The 21537-nt window shown below is 44.2% G+C and overlaps 1 protein-coding gene and 1 pseudogene across 3 annotated transcripts in view; one reads left to right on the top strand and one right to left on the bottom strand.

Annotated features, from left to right (window-relative positions):
* Nucleotides 1-21537, bottom strand: part of ZNF496 (zinc finger protein 496) — a 39987-nt gene that overhangs the window by 6146 nt on the left and 12304 nt on the right. For 2 of the 3 annotated variants that reach the window (XM_033095770.1, XM_033095771.1), the window contains 3 exons: nucleotides 4684-4816; nucleotides 4188-4295; nucleotides 3575-3688 (listed from right to left, as the gene is read on the bottom strand). In XM_033095770.1, the coding sequence (XP_032951661.1) occupies nucleotides 3575-3688; nucleotides 4188-4295; nucleotides 4684-4816 (355 nt within the window). Of the gene's footprint in view, nucleotides 1-3518; nucleotides 3689-4187; nucleotides 4296-4683; nucleotides 4817-21537 lie in introns of all 3 variants that reach the window. The other variant, XM_033095769.1, reaches the window with a different exon arrangement.
* Nucleotides 9080-13802, top strand: LOC117016506 (riboflavin kinase-like; annotated as a pseudogene).

Genomic DNA, 21537 nt, shown 5'->3' with positions numbered 1-21537 from the left:
ACATGGTTATTTTGGACTTAATTTCTACAGGGAGGAGGGTTCTGACAGGTTCAGGAACCTGAGGGCAGGTGGAGCTGAACAGAGGCAGAGATACCGGGCAGTGCCAGGGCCAAGGGGGTGTGTCCATGAGAAGACAGGGCAAGGGGGTTGGGAAGAATGCGCGTGGGGAGTGGGAGGGAGATCTGAAGACATGGGGAATTCTCAGTCTATCCATATTGCACAAAGTGGGAGAGCCCCAAGGGTCTGGCTGGACAACCACGGCGCTAATCAACGATGTGAGGAGAAGCCAGGAATGGAGGTGAGGTAATCAGGAGAGCTCTGCAGAGGATCATCTTGTCTGATGGTCTGGACCCGTCACACCAGAGGCTGGAGTGTTAAGGGCTGAATTGCATCCCGTAAAAATTCCTATTATGTTTAAGTCCTAATCCCAAATACCTCAGGATGTGACTGCATTTGGAGTTAGGCTGTTTCAAGAGGTAATTAAGTTAAAAGGAGATCATGAAGATGGGCCCTAATCCAACTGTCAGCCTTACAAGAGATTAAGACACAGCCACGCAGAGATGGCCTGTGAGTGTGCAGGGAGGAGACTGCCGTCTACACGCCAAGAACAGAGGTTGCAGGAGAAGCCCGCCCTGCTGACAGCCTGATCTCAGACTTACAGCCCCCAGGACTGTGATCTCTTCCTGCTGTTTGAGCCGCCCCGTCTGTGGTACTTGGTTATGGCAGTCCTAGGAGAGTAACATAGTGCCTACAGGATGACATCCCCTCAAATCAGCTAAAGTGACCAAAAATAGATGCAGAGTTTCTAAAAGGGGAATAAACAACCAATAGTGCTGCTGTGGGCCAGCCACACAGCAGTATGAAGGGTTCCTAGTAGATGAGCCGCGACTCCGAGGTGTGCCCAAAACGCCAGAGAGTCAAGCCAGAGAGTGCTCAGCTCAGCAGTGAGGAATACAGAACGGGCTGTGCGGGGTGTGGGAGGGGTCCCACGAATTGGCTTTTAGGATAACAGTAGGGAAATGGGCAAGAGTTGTGGGTCTGTGTGCTTTTATGTGTATTAAATCATGCAGTTCTCCACAATAAGCCCGCAAGACAGCTATGATTTCTGTCTCTGTTACAGGGGAAAAAATTAAAGCAGAGTGAAAGTTGCCAAAGGTTTCTGGGGGAATTGAGCCCAATCAGCAGAGTGGGGGCACTGCCCAGGCTGGTAAATAACTCCCTAAGAGTACCTGCGGGCTGGAGGGGCCCAGGGGGAATCAGGGAGGACAGGAAGCAGATGGGAAAAAGCAGAATGACAAATGCAGTGTCAACATACATTCTTATAGTATTAGCATGGGGAGGCTTTCTTGCAAGAGAAAAACAAAAAGGAGACGAATAAACGTATCTACATTTCAAACATGTGAAAAGGAATTTATGTGCTGAAAGACTCACAAGGTTTAAATAAAAAGGGGGGGAGGGATTATGTGCAAATTAGAGGTGATGGATTTGGACCCATAATTCTGATTTCATAGAAAAGGCAGGTGATGGCTCGGAGATGTGCCATGAAGAGCCTGGCCTGGGCCTGACCGCCCAGGGTCACCTCTGCAGTCTGACCCCACAGCCTGAGTGTGGGCCCTGCACGAGTGACTTTAGATCACGTGCCTCAGCTGCAGGACGGAGATGTCACAGTGCCCATCAGGGGCCGAGCGCTTGTGTCCCCCAAAATGCATATATTCAAGGCCTAATCCCCAGTGTGGTGATGTTAGGAGGGGGGCCTTTTGGAAGGTCATTAGGACTAGATGTGCCTTGAAGGTGGCCCTTGTTGGGAAGAATGACCTCATAAGAGGAGACACCAGAGCTCCCCCAGCACGCACTGGGGAAAGGCCGTGAGCGCACGGCAGGCACATGGCCAGACAGCAGCCTCCACAAGCAGGAAGAGCCTGCACCATTCACAGGCTTCGCGGGCACCTCAACCTCAGACCCACCCACGTCCGTAACGGTGAGAAATAAATTCGTTGTTTCAGCCACCCAGATCCGGCTGTTGCTGTATGACTCGTGCCCACTGGCAGCACCTATCTCAGAAGGTCTGTCCAGACACAGTGCACAAGGTCGCGTGGGGACCTTACCCTGAGGCCTGGGACATACAGCCAGCTTGTCCAGCATGATGGCGGAAGGGCAAAAACAGAAACAAGGCCTAAACAGCAACTACCTGGTCCACAGGGAAAACAAAGAAACACAAGCGAGTCCATCTCAGGGCAGTGTTAGAATGTGCTGCTCACACTGGTGCTGATGGAACGGGTGGGGGCATCCTGCATGAGTCCCCGCAGCAATGGGGACAGGGACCCCTCACCTGCTGTCAGAGAATGTGGACAGGAGCTACCCAGATAAAAATGGTGCCTGTTCTCTGAAATCTGTCACCTGTCCTGTGCCGTGGGCACCTTGCCATATCAGAGCCCAGGAAAGGGAGAGTGAGGCTGGAAGCTCCCTGTGGCATAGCCACGCATCCTCCAAAGCATGAGACAGGCGATGGGTGGGCAGAGAGCTGAAGGACACGTGCAGCACAAGCACTGTCAAGCTCAGCTGAGACGGGCACCTATGTATGGCCACCCTCAGCCTGGGAGGAGTCATCCTCCTGCATCTGCTGTGGGTTTACATAAATGTGATACCCCTTTTGTCTACACACAATCGGGCGAACACAAGTGGTAGTGAGCCCTGCACGAAGCTAGGTGTAATTACCGGGTCTTATTTTTTGCTCCAAAAGACGCATTAGGGCTTATGTTGAGGGGATGTCATCCTGAAAAATCATGCTAGGGCTTATTTTCCAGTTAGGTCTTATTTTTGGGGAAACACGGTACCACAATGCCAGGCCAATCTTGCCTCTAAAACACATCTCAGGTTAAAGAGACTGTGCATGAGTCAGTCCCCACAGCTGTGGAAAATCTGTGTCACAGTGGGTTCAAATAAGAACCAGAGCCATAATATTGTACGTCAACTGGAACTGAAAAAAAAAAAATTTAACAGAGGAGAAAGAAGAAAGAACCAGAGAGCAGGGTTTAGTGCTTGGAAGAACGCCTGAACCCTGAGGATATTGAAGATGGCCTTATGTTAGCCTTGGCCACTGGAAGCGGTGACTTTTGGCAAAATGAGTGCACATATTGGCTCCCCGTGACGGCAGGTGGGGCACACACTCTCCAGAATCCCTTTCGCTGTACCATTCTGCAATGTTGCTCTTTACTTCCAAGACTTTGCCCAGGACTCTAGCCTTCCGTGCTCAGGGGAAAAGCACACTCCTACATGGCTAGCCATGCTGTATCACACCTGCTTCACCTGCAAGGGGACTATGAGGGGACTGGGACTCAGCTGGAAGGCCCTAGCAAAAGGGAATCAGCGCAAGCAGCTGACAAACCCCAGGAGCATCTGCAGGGACCTCAAGGAGTTCAATTCCTGACCTCTCACCAGCACACGGGCATGCACACACACCACACACATGCAGCACACCAGACACACCGCCCCCACGCCCACACACGCCCACACACTGCCGATGGCACCACATGCACACGTGGGCGCACTCCCCACGCCTCCAGGCCGTCCTTACTTGGGCAGGTGCTTTGAGTGAGCGCCATCTGCTCACAGGCCTGGAACTCGGGCACCTGCAGGTCATCCCTTTTTCTTCTTTCTTCGACCTGGAATGGTTGGAGACTTGGAAAGTCTTTCCAGAGAAGAAAATGGAAAAGTTAGTTTGTCCTGCAGCTACAGCACCACCTGGGGAGGCATCTTAATAGACGCCTGGCTGGGATCTGAAGCAGCCCTGGGCTCCCTCTCGGGCGTCACCCAGTGTTTGTAGAGCGAGTAAGTCAGCAGGCAACACGGGTTCTGAAGCTAGTTGGAACCCAGGTGAGTCCTGGTTCTGCCCTGTCACCTGACTGTGGACCAGCCACTGCCATCCCTGTGGTCACTTCCACCTGTGTGGTGGGACTCCCAGAGGCCCCCATGCCCCTCACAGACGCTGCATAACTGAATGCAGCCTGCAGAGCCACCGTGTCCTAGCGCCTGGTTGAGAGAGTGTGACTCCACACCCTTTCTGCAAGGAGTTGGGGAGGAGGCAAGACGTGTTCTACTGACACAGAATCCAGGTGACACAGGGCTGCAGAGAGATGGCAGGCAGCAGCCCGCTTGCAGCTTCCCCCCATTTTGGAGTGGGGACTCACCCAAGCAGACGGGCTGGGTGGCCTCCTTCCCCTGGATGTCCTGGAGCTCCGGAACTCGTGGCTCGTTCTCTTCGCCCTGGGAGAGATCCAGCTGGGCAGCTGGGTCATCTGCTCACAGAAAAGGGGAGGACACACATTCCTCAGTGACCTGAAGACATGTGACAGGCCATGGCAGTGACAGGGCCATGCAGGGAGGCCAGGAGGGAGCAGTGGGTGTGGGGCAGCTGTCAGACCACAAAGTTAGAGGGCCAAAAGTGAAGAGGTCACGGGAGAGGACAGAGAAAAGCAGATGTATGGGGGTGTGTTACATTTGGCTTTTTCCACAAAGCACCTGGCAAGCCTGAGTTACATGTGATAGTAGCAGGTGACAGCCCATCTGTTAAGTGCGCTTGGGGCCACTGTATGCAGGTGACCACCAATCAGGGTTGGGGGGTGGACTGCAAGATCAGATGTGGGCCCCCAGGTTCCTGGTCTCAGGGCTTGGGGGGAGTCTTACTGGGTGGCAGCGAGACCCCGCAGTCCTCTCCAATGATGAACTCCCCATAGAAGCCAGTCTGGGCGGGATCTAGAAGGGACCAGTCCTCTTCCGAGAAGCAGAAGATCATGTCTTTGAAGGGAGAAACCCGGTTCTGAAACCACAGAACAGGGAAGCCTCAGTCTGGGGACCAGCTGGGGACAGATACTACCAACAAGGGGAGTGAGCTGGGGCTGAGGGCAGAGCCCCCACAACACGTGCAGCCGGAAGTCAGCAGAGCTGCAGATGTACGGGGGTGTTTAAAGAATGAGTAAGTTCAGAGCTCCCCAGCTCGCCTGACATCCACCTGGTTCCTATCCTGCCAGCTTTGGTCTAATCCAAACAGCGATGCCTAAGGGGCTGGCAGGGCGCACGCGCAGTCCAGCGATGGGGAGCACCCGCAATGCCCCGCGCGCCCAGCCCGCCACGGACATTCTGCACGCGCACAGCGTGAGGTCTATATGGGCCGCTTCACGGCAGCATTGATGACCATAGAGATGATCAATAGAGATGATCACAGACAATAGTTAAAGACTGAAGACGAGCTCTGTGCCCATCAACAGAGCGCTGATTAATTCCAGGACATTCTGCCGGGCAGGAGCTCACCTCCATTGGAGGGAACAAGGACCTCTGCACTGAGGAGGAAGCCCTCGAGGTGTGTCACATGAAAAACACCTGTGTACAAGGTGGACTAGGCCCCCAAGTAGGGTCTCCAAAAGTCTGTAATGGTGGCGACTTCGCGGGACCGGGGGTTATGCGTGGCAGGGACTTTCCTTACACTTTTGAGTCACAGATCATGGGACTGTATCAAATTAATTTTATTTAAAAAAAAATGATGGCATATCCATATAATACCAGGAGACCATAAAAATAAGTCTTTTACAAAATGGAAATACAGGTCTTTAACAGTTGAAGCATGAAGCTAGGGTCTCAAACTTCCTGTAAATACATGTATTAATATGATAAAAGGTTGATGGTAACAATAAATGACACTGAAAACTTATTCACTTCACAGTGATCTGCAACTTTGATTACTTGATAGAATATTTGGGAGAAGATGTGAAAGATGGAAAACTACTGGTCTAGTTGACATTTCTGTTTGTACCTTTTAATCCCAGAAGAACAGAAACACACATCATATCTCTACCTAACACGTCAATTCTCTGAACATTGGCTTAACAAGGCACATATTTTCTGCAAAGTGTTTCAATCAGAGCATTTAAAATAAAATTCCACTTTTGGTTTTTTTACAAAACATAATTCCTTTATATAGTCAACTGGAAAGGACTTCAAAATAAAATTTGGGGGGAAAGTGCAACCCATATAATATTGTATAACACTATCTGTTGAAAGAATGAATAAGTTCCTATTTTAAACGCATGCCCTCACATCTGTCTAGCTGTCTGGAAGATCACAGGTTACTTGTCTGGTGTCCCTGTGGGACGGGGACAGGTGTCGGGGCACAGGGCTGGGAAAGGAGTTTTCAGTGTATGTCCTCTGCTGCCTTGGACTCCTCCTCCCCTACATACACACTTTGATTTTTCACATTAAACCTAGAGATAACAGAGTAAAACAGTGAGCATGAAGGGTACAGAGCCCTTGGACTAGATGCGCCACATTACTATTTTGCCCATTTGTCGTATTTCCCCCCCACATGTGGGTGGGTGGCCATGTTTCCTTATCATCTGAATCACTGCAGAACTGCAGGCACCACGATCCATTACGTAACATGCATCTGCGTGAATCTTCTAAGAAAAAAGTTATTCACTCACATCAGCACAACTTCCTATGGCACCGTGGTTCTCATCCAAGGGGGACTAATTCTGCACCCAGAGGACATGTGGCAATGCCTGAGACATTTGTTTGTCACCACTGGGGGTGGACACTACAACATCAAGAGGCTGGAGGACAGAGATGCTGCTCAAGATCCCACAGTGCCCAGGACAGCCCCATGTGACAAAGACCTATGCAGCCAAAATGTCAAGAGCCATGGTCTAGAAACTGCTCTGCAATATCTGAAAATATTAACACCAGTTCAATGATATCATTGAGTGTCTTTTGAACTACCGTGTTTCCCAAAAAATAAGACATAGTCGGACCATCAGCTCTAATGCGCCTTTTGAAGCAAAAATCAATATAAGACCCGGTCTTATTTTTAATATAAGACAGGATATAATATAATATAATATAAAATACCGGGTCTTATGTAAGACCAGGTCTTACATAATTTTTGCTCCAAAAGCCGCATTAGAGCTGATAGTCTGGCTAGGGCTGATTTTCGGGGAAGCACAGTATGAAATAGTTAATACCTTTTCAAGAAAAAAAATTATGACAGTTCCACAGGTGACTGTGAGAAGAAGTTAAGACTGGGAATTGCGGGGTTAAAGCTTTCTAATGGGTCCTAGAAATCTTGCTAAACATAAATTGTGTCTTTAATGTCAATCATCAGGTTATACAAGTGAAATTCAACAGAACTATGTATTCATGACGAAAGTCATATGCTTATAAATACGTGTTTGTTTGGCCTACGCCCACCTGATTAGAAAAGATGAGATTAGGTGTAAGCTCCCCTGGATCTTTGGGGTTGTAGGAAGACAGGCCTGGGGAAATGCACATTTCTGGACAGTTCTGGGAGGATGTAACAGAAGCACACCCGGTGACCCAGTAATTCCATTTCCAGGACATTTTCAGAGGTATATGCACAGGTGTGTGTAAAAAAACGTAGAACACACCATTTGGTAGACTCTCGTGGGAGGTTTCTTTTCTTCTTTAAGCTTTTCTCTAGTGTCTGAAGACTTACCCTGAGCCTGGATAATTTATGTTTTATTAAAAATTGAAACAAAATAACGTCCACACACCCATATAAAATATAAAAACTACTCACAAGTTATAGTGTTTGCCTCAGGTTTTCTGTGAAAGGGTATGCAGGGTGGGTCACAGGTGGAATGTGGTCTCAGCTTCTCTTGCCCCCAGTCCCACCCCCAGACCTTCCCAGAGGGAGGCTGCAGTCGGGGTTTGGAGCTTAGTCAGTGCAGGCCCTTTAAACTCCAACTGCATCTGAATATAACTTGACATTATGTCACAATACTGTACTGTAAGTTTTTAAATGTTGAACTTGCCTCACACTCCCGTTCTGTTTAAGGTTTATTCATACGCATATATGTAGTTCTAGTTTATTGAGGTTACGCCCAGTCTTCTATCAACAGTGTTGTAGGTTTTCCCAGTACAGATGATAGATGCTCCTCGACCTAGATAGGGTTACATCCCGGTAAGACCACACAAAGTTGAAAATATCTTAAGTTGAAAATGCATCTGACAGCACGCTGCATGTTGCCGACCTAAGGACCACAGGCTGGTGGGGAGCTGCGCATGCCCAGCATGAGAGCACCTACTACGCATGCGCACGGCAAGTCGGGAAAGGGTCCAAATTAAAAATCTAAGCACGGTTTCTAACCGTAAGTCTGGGATCGTCTTTACTTTGCTATTACAAGCAACAAACAGCTCGATGAACCCTCTCATCTGTCTCCCCGTCCGTGCGCAAGTGTGAGTGCGAGACAGATTTGTAGACTAAGAGTTACTGGGCCACTGGGAACACATCTTCGCCGACACGAAATACTGACCATCGTCCAAGTGGAGCACCTGAACTACGCTCCCCACACGGCCACCAACACTGCGTACTGCCAGCCGGCCTTGGTTTCAGCTCTGCGGCAGGAGCCCAGCGATCACAGCCATGGGAGGACCCCCGATGAGCACCCTTCATGTGTTTACTGCCTCATAGGGTTTTTTTCTTCTTGGAGATCCTTGTTTATTTTCTTTGCCCATTTTTCTATTTTCTAATGGACTGCTTTTCCTATGTTTTAATCAGTTTGTTTTAAATTGTAGATATACGTCACTATTATAAAAGAAAACATTTCAATTTTAAAATTTAAGAAGATTCTAAATCTGTTGCAATGACTTTATGGTGGTATAAATAATCAGTAATATTCGTGGCATGGGATGAACTGCAAGAAAATGTTTAACAAATTAGTATGGTTATAATTTTGATAAAAGAGCTTCAAAATCAGAAATGTGGTTTTGGAACAAAAATATACCAACACAGAAGAGAAGAAAAAGTCCAGAAACAAAATTTGGTACACATAAAAATTTAATCTACAAGAAAAAAATAGAACCCTAATCAATGGAGAAAGAGAAAGATGATTTTTATCCAATGTACCTGATGTAGTTGGTTGACTATTTAGAAATGAAACTAGATTCTGATCCTTGATCGTAACTAATATAAAAATAAAAACCTTGAAAGTACTAAAAGAAAAAATAGCTTTCAGAGACTAAAAACAGAAGAATGGGACGACGTTCACATAAAAATTATAAATACCTCCAGTAATTAAAACAACATGAATGAAATTAAAAGACCAGTGATAAACTAAGAACAAATGTACACCATTTATAAGAGGCAAAGAAGACTTAAAATATACAGAGCCCTTATAACACAATTGAAGAGGCTTTCATCCCAATTAAAAAAAGGGAGAACCAAGAAAGTAAATTATTTTAAAACATGAAAAAAGTTACATTCACTAGTACATTAAAATACTATTATCAATCATTGCTTTTATGAAGATTCAAAACGAAAGGTAATAAAACTTCAACAATCATCTTGTCATTATACATAAAACTGTGAGTTAGAAACACTTTGAACACCATGGCCTAGAAGCCAAAAATCCCACAACCCAATCGGAAAATCTTCTGGAATCTTCAGAAAAACTACCATACTAATAAAAATTAACAAGGTTACTGGATAGAAGGTCAATGTACCAAAATCAATTGTATTTCTATATTCTATATATGAACAATCAGAAGGTGAAATATATATATATATATATAAATACCATTTACATGGCATCAAAAACCATGGGATTCTGAAGGAAAATGTTTATATGTGCCCCACCTGAACACTGAAGAACCAAAGAAATGAAGATTTAACATGGCAGGATATCAATTTGTCCCACAACACCCTGTAGATTCAGTGCAATCCCAAACAAAATCTCCATGAAGATTCCAAAATTTATATGGACGTGTAAAGCATTTAGAAGCAGCCAAAACAATTTTGAAAACTGGAGGACTCACATTACCCCACTGCAAAACCTACTATAAATTATAAAGTTACAGTGGTATTGGCACAAAGCTTCAAAACATAGCTCATCGAGGGTGAGCCCACATGCTCAGAAGTATGTGGATAACTGAACTTTGATAAGGTTGCCAAGGAATTCAACAGGGGACAAAATCGGTAAGTTGCACCTCCTCAAAATTAAAGATGTCCAATTTTCAAAAGACATCATTAAAACAATGAAAAGGCAAGCCGCAAACTGATAGGAAATATTCCCAATATACACATCTGACGATGGACTTCTATCCAGAATATGTTTCCAGAAGTTCTTAAAACACAGTACAAGTAACCCAATAAATAGGGAAAATATCTGTATACTTCACAAACAATGTGCAAATGATCCACAGCAGGTGAAAAGATGCTCAACTTCATTAGTCAACAGGGAAATGCAAATTGAACCACAAGGAGATTCCCATTTTAATGGCTAAAATACTTTTTTTTTTTTTTTTAAATGACAACACCAAAGCCGCCTGCGTCACTGGGCAGCTTCTGTGGGGTGAGCAGTGCCACAGGCCTTGCCTCAGCATGTCCCTGGGGCTTCCTGGCCCGCTGTGAGTCTGCCCCGCCTGCCAGCAGAGCTCCCTCCCGTCCCCTGGCTGGTTCATGGGGTCTCGGCATCGCCTGGACAGGTGGACCTGCTGACCTGGCCGCAGCCCATGCCTGGAGGGGATGGTGTCATGAGGCACCTGCCTTACTTCTGCCGCGGTCAAGTGGTGTGGGGCTTTGGCCACAGCTCCAAGCAGCTGGGCACCCCCACAGCTAATTCTCCTGTGCAAGTAGTAGATAATATTCCAGTTGATGGATCCACTGGCATTTATGATGGTTGGGCCAATGCTGGAAGTGGAGCTGTCCACATGATGGTAGCGAGCATAGGATGGAATACAAAGATGCCCACGGAGACTCACATGCATCCCTTTGAAGAGGTCATCTATAGGGAAATCCTCAATGTGGCCACTGTTGGCTACCTCAGACCAGAAAAGAACTTTGATTCCTTAGAGTGACTTATTTCAGCAATTCAAGGTGATACTGAGGAAGCTAAGAAACTACTAGATTTACCAGAACATTTCAAACTCAAAGACGACAATTTCTTCCAGGTTCCTAAGAGCAAAATAATGAATGGCCACTGATGGAAAAAAAACCGTCTTATTTACTTATTTGCTGTTTTCTAGTATTTTACTGCTCATAAGTGTGCAGTCTCATCTTGGTTATATTTTTAAAATCAAACACTTTCCTACAGCTGTGAATTAGTTTAAACAGTACAAAGTAGTTACATTATATTTCAACTGTTCAATTAAACCCATCATGCTGCAGTGCTACAAAGATTCATTTTAAAAATCAAGATTCTTTTTATGTAATGTGTTGATTAAAATTTACCACCAGAAAGGTCTTAAGTGTCTTGTAATGGAAATGAAATGCTTATAGCTATGGGTAAAAAGGCAAGTCACTAGTTTGAGATGAAAATTGTAATTCTCACAGTAAAATATTAGTACTGTGTTTCCCCGAAAATAAGACATAGCCGGACCATCAGCTCTAATGTCTCTTTTGGAGCCAAGATTAATATAATATCTGGTCTTATATTATATTATAGTTTTGCTCCAAAGGACGCATTACAGCTGCTGGTCTGGCTAGGTCTTATTTTTGGGGAAACACGGTATGTATGCACTTATATAGCATAAGCTGCTAAAAAGGAAGGCTTATGAAAGCAAATGCATTAAATAGAGGTTTGATAGTTTATTATAAACTGAAGGGCGAAATTCATACTTTGTATTTTTGATATTTTGTGCATTAATATGTTATCACAAACATGAAGACTTGTGAAATTTTAATTAGTCATTTCCTTTATGAGATCAAATCAGTGTACTGGGTTCATTTTTGTTACAGCTGCCTTAGTTCGAATTGGTCTAGACTCCCTCTGCCCATCATTTTTTTATGTCTGTTTTTAAAACATTAAAATAAGTGATTTTTGATTTCTAGGTCTGATTTTTGTGTTGTATAACACTTCTCTCTTTTCAAGAGTAGATATGCAACATTCTTCTTGACTGTAGTTCTTTTTTTCCTTTAAACAATTGCCAGTGTCAGGTTTTTCATTTAGAACATCCTATGACTTACAAAGGATTGTATCTATTTCTACATTCCACTATATGAACAGTGATTAAGGGCCTATCTATATTGAAGTTTAGAAAAACCTGAAAGCTTCATCTTTAGGTTTCCTCCAAGATTAAATGAACACATAACATTACATTTACATATGCCAGTTAAAGAACACAGAATACTTGTTTTCCCCACTAGGGAAACTATTTAATAAGAGCCAATTAAACTACGAAATAGAAAATTACTGATTTTTAATGTAATGATATGTTCCTGAGCAAACAAACTGTCGTGGTTGTGTATACACAATGTAATTTAGTGCTTGTAGCTTGGGGGAAAGGCATAAAGAATAAAGTTTTAGTTAAACAACAAAAAAATGATAATACCAGGGGATAGTGAAGACATGGAGCAATTGGAAGTTACGCACTGCAGGCAGGAGTGCAAGGAGTAAAACACCACAGACAACCTCAACGCTAGGCAGTTACCTCAGAGAAGTGAAAACATTCACCCACAAAAAGACTTGCATGTGAACGTTCATAGAAGCTTCAGTCAAACAGCCAAAAATGGAAGCGACCCAAACATTTGTCGACAAAGTCAATGGATGAACCAACTGTGACACAGCCGTGCAATGGAATACTGAGCAATGAAAAGAAACAAGTACCTGATACAATGTGAATATGCGTAAATCAAGGGGCTGAGTAAGGAAAGCCTGACACAGAAGACAACACACTCTATGATTCCGTTGATATAAAGTTCTGGAACAAGGAAGAGTGAATCTACTGAAACAAAAAGGAAGTCAGTGTTGGCCTGGGCATGAGAGCATGGCTTTATTGCAAAGGGACACAAGGGGAATTTTGGGGTGTTGTTCCGTATCTTGATTGGGGTGATGGTTACATGAGTGAAGACACCTGTGAAAACTATCTATACATTACACTTAAAATAGGTGTATTGTATGCAAATTATAACTCAAAAATATATTTTAAAAAGTAAAAATGTAGACACCATTTTGGTGATCATTTTTGTGAAGATCAAAAACATCATTAATATAAAAAAATCTACAGAAATAATTATACCCAATTTCTATGTATGTCCTATTAAAAATAACCTAAGGCCCTTACCCTGTGCACAGTGCTGTCACGACCTCTATGGGGCACACCACTACTCGATGCCACCCTGGGAAGGATACAACTCAGCTGGTACGACTACCAAAATGTGTGACATGAACCTGAATGTGGGTTAAAGCTGAGGAGGGCTGGTCTTCCCTCTTTAGTATGACCACCTGGAGCCAAGACAATGAAATGAGAAGACCCCATGCGTATGATTTAAATGTTAAATTTCCAGAATGGGATAAATGCACAGTTAAGTCCCCACTTAATGTCAATGATGCATTCTTGGAAATTGACTTTAAGCAAAACAACATATAAGGAAATCCATGTGACCAGAAGCTAATTGATATAAATGAAACTGGACTGAAGTTCCTACGGTACATTTCTAGTCACAAAAACATCACTAAACTTCTAAATGAAGACTCCAAACACTTCTCATATTAAACACTGGAAGAAATATGACCTATATAGACATTTAAGAAAGATTAATAAGAACAAGTCAGATCCTTATTTTCCAGCTCAGGGTTGCAGTGGCCAGAGCCTCTCCCAACAGTTCAGGACACAGGCGGGACCCACCCGGGAGAGGACACCCATCCATCGCAGGGCAACCAACACCCGCACTCAGAACGGGATGAGGGAGGAAACCAGAGTCCCCGAAGAAAACCCATGCAGAAGGAAACCCGTGCAGAAGGAAACCCGTGCAGAAGGAAACCCGTGCAGAAGGAAACCCGTGCAGAAGGAAAGCCGTGCAGAAGGAAAGCCGTGCAGAAGGAAAGCCGTGCAGAAGGAAAGCCGTGCAGAAGGAAAGCCGTGCAGAAGGAAACCCGTGCAGAAAGAAAGCCATGCAGAAGGAAAGCCATGCAGAAAGAAAGCCATGCAGAAGGAAACCCATGCAGAAGAAAACCCATGCAGATGTGGGGAGAACGTGCCAACTCCACACAGACAGCGGCCTCTCTGGGAATTTGTTTTTCCTCATCTACATTATAATGAAAGGACATTGAACAATACAAAGTTATTGGAGGACCTGCTGTTTTGTGCTTAGGTGAACAACTGTCCTAGCTTTTAGAGGAATACGCCCTTCGGTATGAATAAGGAGATAAAGGGGACTGAAAATCCGCATCTGTTTCTCTCAAGGTTCAGGGGCAAAAAAATATGTGTAGGGCGCGGGGAGGTGAGACAGAGAGAATGTAGGAAAATGAAAATGAAAGGTATCTGGAAATCTCTGTCCTATTCTTGAATCTTCCAAGTCTGAAATTAGTTCCAAAGAAAAAGTTAAAAAGAAATTGTTTAAACAGAATATTTCACAAATGTCTACAGTGGAGTTTGAAATCAGGAGTTCGAAACAGGGCTTCTCAGACTCGATGTAAAGACGTACATTCTGCTTCATTGGTCTGGGGTACAGCCTGAGAGGCTATGTTTGAAAGGGTCCCCAAGTGGTTTTGCTGTTAGGAAGAGGCTAGGGTGGGGGAGCCTGTCCCTGCAAGACAAGTTCCACAGAATGGAAGCCAGGCTTCTGGAAGTCACGGGCTTGCAGGAAAGAACTTGATGTTGGTCTCGAAGGGGACCAAATATGTCACCCCAAAATAGGCCAGTTTGGCATAGACTGTTTTGAGCTGAAGGCAACTGAGAAACAGACAATCTCAGAAGTTCTCCACCCTCCCCCACCTGCCTACAGGCAGGGCACAAACTTCCATGTAAGAAGGACCAGGAAGGGCAGAAGGACTTGTACCACAGACTCTAAACTCTTAGCCTGTCAGCACAAGTTACTAAATAACGTCTCTTCCATTAGTGTCCACATACATTTACCGCCCACAACTTACTGCCCCTTTGAACCTCAAAATCCTTTTCCTTTGCCTGGTTTCTCCATGGATGTGGTACGTGCGCCTCTAGCTCTGCTTCCTCCGCCCACTTTACCCATGAGGCACACATGTGAATCTACCTTTTTCTCCTGTGAATCTGTCTCTTGTCAGCTCAGTTTGCAGAGTCCCAGCTGCTGAACCTCAGAGAGTAAAGAGGTTTTTCCCTTCCCAACAGTCTCTCAATGAGGAAAGATGCTAACCGCTGCTATTGACGGAGCATGGAAGAAATCAGGGCGCTGGGACAGCATTGGGAGGGTTGCTTCTGCAGACTGTGAAGAAAATCGGCAGTGTGCATTATCCAAAGACATACGGACCTGTCTTCCCTTTGACCCTTGGAGGTGTCTGAGAATCTACCCAAAACTGCAAATAGGAACAAAACGTAGTGGGCAAAGGTGCTCACAGGGCCACGCAGGTGAATGACCAGGAGTGCCCCAGGCACTGACGACACTGACACAGCCACTCAGCTTTTAGGTCTTATGGGGAAATGCCTACACTTGGGGAGAAGCATAAAAATAGGGCACAATGATCAAAAACGTGACCCCTGCAAGACACAGACACAACAGACTAAAATACAGAAAAAAGTTTACCAAAACATTCAGAGATCTTCTGAAGTAACTGGGGATGTGTAACATACTTTTACTTTCTAAATCTTGCCAATTTTTTTGAGAATGGATGGGGAAAATACATGTCTATTTAAAATTCAATTTTCGGAGGACACTTCTGTTGCCTTGTTGGAGATTGAGCAGGTGTACTTTTCCCTGATTCCTCCCACTAAGAACGGCTCAAATCCTGACTGCTAGGGACCTGGGCCCCAAGCAATAGTACGGCGGTGAGGACCCTGGTTTTTCTTTCTGCCTCACACACCAAACTGAAAGCTGAAGGAGCTGGCAACCCAGGAACACCAGCAGGCACAGATAAAAATAAAACCCAACAAAAACTGTTCTCTCAGCCCCAGGGCCAGGAATGGGGTAGCCGAGCCAGACAGCAAACTGCTATAGTCCATCCAAGGACCACAGGACCAGCTGGAAGCCTAGACCTCCACCCTCAGCAGGCTGCAAGGAGGCCCCCCACCCCATGCCCCCACCGGGTGGTCTCAGGATGCCCAAGCGGGGAGCTAGGACTTCCGCCCGTGTTGGCCAATGACAGTCCCCTCTCTGCCCCACCCTCCCCACCATGGTATCAGTGGAGACCCCTTCTGGGATAATGGAGACCAAGGAGAATCTCAAACTGGGTGAAAAAACGGCCAACAGATGTGAGATGTGAGAACTATCTGACAAAGGAAGAAGCCTTGATAAAAATGCTTCAATGAGCAATTACAAGCCACTATAAACTAACAAAAACACAGACAGCCTCTGTGAAGAAGGAGTCTCAGCAAAGAAAACAAAAGATGATGAGAATAACTGAAGGGAAGTGTTAGAACTAAAAGCCACAATACAGGCACACCTCGTTTGCTTGTTCTATGTAGACATTGTGTTTCTCACACGATGAAGGTGTGTAGCAACTCTGCCTCGAGCAGGCCTATGGGTGCCATTTTCCAACAGCATTTGCTCACTTTGTGTGTTTGAGTCACAATTTGGTAATTCTCGCAATATTTTAAATATTTTTATTATCATTATGTGTTGACGGTGATCTGTGATCTACTGTAACCGTTTGGCAGTGCCACAAACTGCGCCTATATAAGATAGCGAACTTAACTGATAAATGTTGCGTCTGTTCTGACTTTTCCACTGACCCACCATTTCCGTCCCTCTCCCTCTCCTCAGGCCTTCTGATTCCCTGAGACACAACAACATTGAAATCTGGCCAATTACTAAACCCACAATGGCCTCTAAGTGTTCAAGTGAAAGGAAGAGTCACTGGTCTCTCACTTTAAAGCTAGACATGGTTAAGCTGAGTGAAGAAGGAGTATCGAAAGCTGAGGTAGGCCAAAAGCTAGGCTTCTTGCACCCGTTAGCCAAGTAGTGAATGCAAAAGTTCTTGAAGGAAATTAAAAGTGCTACTCCAGTAAACACACAAATGATAAGAAAGCAAAATAGCCTATTGCTGATATGGAGAAAGTTTCAGTGGTCGGGATAGAAGATCAAACCAGCCAAAACGTTCCCTTAAGCCAAAGCCTAATCCAGAGCAAGGCCCTAACTCTCTTCAGTTCTGAGATGGCCGAGAGAGGTGAGGAAGCTGCAGAAGAAAAGTTTGAAGCTGGCAGAGGTTGGTCCGTGAGGTTTAAGGAAAAAAGCTGTCTCCATAACATCAAAGTGCAAGGTGAAGAAACAAGTGCAAATGGAGAAGCTGTAGCAAGTTACCCAGAAGGTCCAGCTAAAATAATGAAAGAAGGTGGCTGCACTGAACACCAGGTTTTCAATGTAGACGAAACAGCCTTATATTGGAAAATGTCATGTAGACTTTCATATCTAGAGAGAAGTCAGTGCTTGGGTGTTTAAAGCTTCAAAGGACAGGCTGACTGACTCTCGTGTTAGGGGCTCATGGAGACTTTAAGTTGATGGCAATGCTCATCATCCTGAAAATCCCAGGGCCCTTAGGAATTATGCTAAATCTACTCTGCCTGTGCTCTAAAACTGGAACCACAAAGCCTGGGTGACAGCACATCTGTTTACAATATGGTTTAATGAATATTGTAAGACCACTGTTGAGACCTACGGCTCAGAAAAAAGATTCTTTTCAAAATATTACTGCTCAGTGACAATGCATTTGGTCACCCAATGGACAACGAGATTAATGTTGTTTTCATGCCTGTGCACACAACATCCATTCTGCAGCCCATGGATCAAGGAGTCATTTTGACTTTCAAGTCTTATTATTTAAGAACTACATTTTATAAGGCTATAGCTGCCGTAAATACGATTCCTCTGATGGATCTGGTCAAAGTAAATTGAGGACTTCCTGGAAAGGAGTCACCATTCTAGATGCCACTAAGAACATTGATTCATGGGAAGACGTCAAAACGTCAACACTGGGGCGGCCAGATGGCTCAGCTGGTTAGAGCGCAAGCTCTTAACAATAGGGCTGCCGGTTCGATTCCCACACAGGCCAGTGAGCTGTGCCCTCCACAACTAGATTGAAGACAACGAGCTGACACTGAACTGCCAGAGGGGTGGCCGGATGGCTCATTTGGTTAGAGGACAAGCTCTTAACAAGATTGTTGGTTCCTTTCCCACATGGGACGGTGGGCTGCACCCCCTGCAACTAAGATTAAAAACTGCAACCGGACTTAGAGCTGAGCTGCGCCCTCCACAACTAGATTAAAGGACAACGACTTGGAGCTGATGGGCCCTGGAGAAACACACTGTCCCCTAATAAAAATAAAAATAAAAAAGTCAACATAAACAGGAGTTTGGAAGAAGTTGATTCCAGTTCTCATGGGTGACTTTGAGGGATTTGAAACTTTAGTGGAGGAAATAACTGCAGATGTGGTGGAAACAGCAAGAGAACTGGAACTAGAAGTGGAGCCTGAAGACGTGACTAAATTGCTCCAATCTCATCATAAAACTTTAACAGATGAATAGTTGCCTCTTATGGATGAGCAAAGAAAGTGATTCCTTGAGATGGAATCTACTCCTGGTAAAGGTGCTGTAAAGACTGCTGAAATGACAATCAGATATTTACAATATTATAGTTGTATAAAGCAGCTGCAAGATTTGAGAGGATTGACTCTCCAATTTTGAAGTAAGTTCCGTGTTGCCCCGAAATAAGACCTAGCCGGACCATCAGTTCTAATGCGACTTTTGGAGCAAAAATAGGAACCCAGTCTTATTTTGCTATTAAGACCAGGTCTTATATAATATAAACCATTCATGAAAGGAAGAGTCAATGGATACAGCATACTCCACTGTTGTCTTATTTTAAGAAATTGCGTCACCACATTAAACTAAAAAGGTTTTTCATAGCAAATGAAACCATCAACAAAACAACAAGACAACCTACTGAATGGGAGAAGATATTCGACAATGATACATCTAATAAAGGGTTAATTCCAAAATATATAAGAAGCCCATATAACTTAATACCAAAACGAAAGAAACAATTCTATTAACAAATGGGCAGAGGACCCGAATAGACTTTTTTCTAAGAAGAACATACAGATGGCCAATAGACATGTGAAAAGATGCTCAACATCACTAATCATCAGGGTAATGTAAATAATACCCACAACGAGACGTCACCTCACCCTGTCAGAATGGCCATCATCAATAAATCAATAAATAACAATGTTGGTGACGAGGTGGAAAAAGGGAACCTCATATACTATTGATAAGATTGAAAACTGGTGCAGCCACTATGGAAACCAGTTAAGAGGTTCCTCAAAAAGTTAAAAAGACTACCTTATGTCCCAGCAATCCCACTTTTGGGTATTTATCTGAAGAAATCCAAAACACTAATTCAGAAAGATATAGGCACACCTATGTTCACTGTAGTATTGTTTACAATAGCCAAGATATGGAAGCGACCTAAGTGCCCATCAATAGATGACTGGAAAAAGAAGAGGTGGCACATTTATACAATGGAAAATTACTCGGCCATAAAAAAGAACGAAATCTTGCCATCTGCAACAACATGGATGGACCTAGAGGGAATTATGCTAAGTGATGTAAGTCAGACAGAGAAAGACAAATACCATATGATCTCAATTATATGTGGAATCTCAAAACAAAATAAATGAACAAACAAGATACAAAGAATACAGAGAATATTTTGATGGTTGCCAGATGGGAGGGGATTTAGGAAGATGGGTGAAAAAAAGGAGAAGGCATTAAGAAGTACAAACTGGCGGTTATAAAATAGTCACAAGGATGTAAAATACAGCACAGGGAACATAGTCAATAACGTTGTAATAACTATGTATAGTGTCAGACGGGTACTCGACTTTTCAGGAGGATCACTTTGTGAATTATATAAATGTCTTACCACTATAATATTGAATGTCAATTGTAATTAAAAAATAAATTTAAAAAAAAGAACTTGCCACAGCCACCCAATCGTCAGCAACGACCACCCTGATGAGTCAGCAGCCATCAACATCACGGCAAGACCCTCCACCAGCAGAAAGATTATGACTTGAAGGCTCAGACGACGATTTTTTTTTTTTTTGCAACAAGGTTATTTTTAAATTAAGGTATGTATACTGATTTTTTTGGACGATGCTACCACTGCACACTTAATAGACCTCGCTATAGTATAAACATAATGTTTATATACACTGTGAAACCAAAAACTGTGCGACTCACCGCACTGTGCTGGTCTGGAACCGAACCGCAGCGTATCTGAGGTATGCTTGTACTGAAATAAAAAGCCCAGGGGATGTGCTCAGCAGCAGAATAGACAGGACAGAGAAAAGGGTCAGTCATCTTGGGGACAGGAAGAGAAATTGTGAATCTGAACAACAGAGGAAACAAACAAAAACATGAAGAGAGTCTCAGGCACGTGGGGAACTGCAGCAAAAGAGTAAAATCTGTGTCATTAGGGCCTGGAAGGAAAGAGGGGGTAGGGCTGAAAAAGCACCTGAAATAAAAATGGCTCAAGACTTCCCTGATTTGGAAAGAGACATAAAGCCACAGGTTCAAGAAGGGGAGTAAACACCAAACAGGTAATTCAAAGAAACCCATGCCAAGAGCCATCATAATAAACTTCTAAAAATTAAAGACAAACAAAGAAAAAAATCTTCAAAGTCGCCAGAGGAACACGCTATCTTCCCTATAGGAGAAAACGAAATTCGAAGATAGCTGGTCTCTGATCAGAAGCTATGGAAGCAGAAGGCAGGGCTCGTATTCCCAAGTGATGAGAGGGGATGGTCAGCTGAGATCCCACCTCTTCTGGTGAAAAAACCCTTCAGGAATGAAGGGGATCAAGACATTCTCAGATGAATCGAAAACAGTGCATTTACCACCAGCAGACTTATCATAAAACACTGGCTGAAGGAAATGCGCTAAACAGAAAGGAAACAAGGAAACGCCTGAAGGGGTTCAGAACAGGCCTCCTCAGACCTGTATGTGGGTACTCTGAGTGGAAGGCAACCAACCAAGGCCCTGCAGGGTCGTGAGAAACTTACTTCTCCCTTGAAGAATTTAAAATGGGGCCTTCTCCATAATAAGAATTATCACCAGAAATAACTTTTTATGATCTGTCTATAGGGAGGCAAACTTCTAATGACTGGACACCTGCTCTTATCGTCCTGTACTGACCCTCCTCCCCGAGGCCCCAGGTGCTTGACCTCAGCCTTAGAGCAGAGTGACACACATATCCACCTCATTTTACCTTTCTGTGTGGGAACCACCCATGTATATGGGGTCCCTGTATGTATATATGTATGTATGTATGTATGTACTAAATTTGGTTATTTTCTCTTATCAGTCTCTGTCCTGTAGATTTAATTAGACCAGCCAAAAGAAGGTAGAACAGGAGAGGAACATTTCTCCCTCTCCCTCACAAAAGAAGGAACTGTGGAACATAAGAAAGGAAGAAAATAGTCAGCCAAAGTAGGTAAATACAACAGGCTTTCCTTCTCCTTTGAAGTTTTGTAAATAATGTTTGATAGATAAAGCAAAAGTTGTTAACACTGTGACGTGGTCTAAATGTATGCTGAGAAATTATTTAAATCAGTTGTATTAGG

The sequence above is a fragment of the Rhinolophus ferrumequinum genome, chromosome 24 (assembly GCF_004115265.2).
Source record: "Rhinolophus ferrumequinum isolate MPI-CBG mRhiFer1 chromosome 24, mRhiFer1_v1.p, whole genome shotgun sequence".
In the NCBI taxonomy this organism is placed as follows: Eukaryota; Metazoa; Chordata; class Mammalia; order Chiroptera; family Rhinolophidae; genus Rhinolophus; species Rhinolophus ferrumequinum.
The sequence above is the reverse complement of the archived record's forward strand: the minus strand, read 5'-3'. Positions and strand labels throughout refer to the sequence as shown.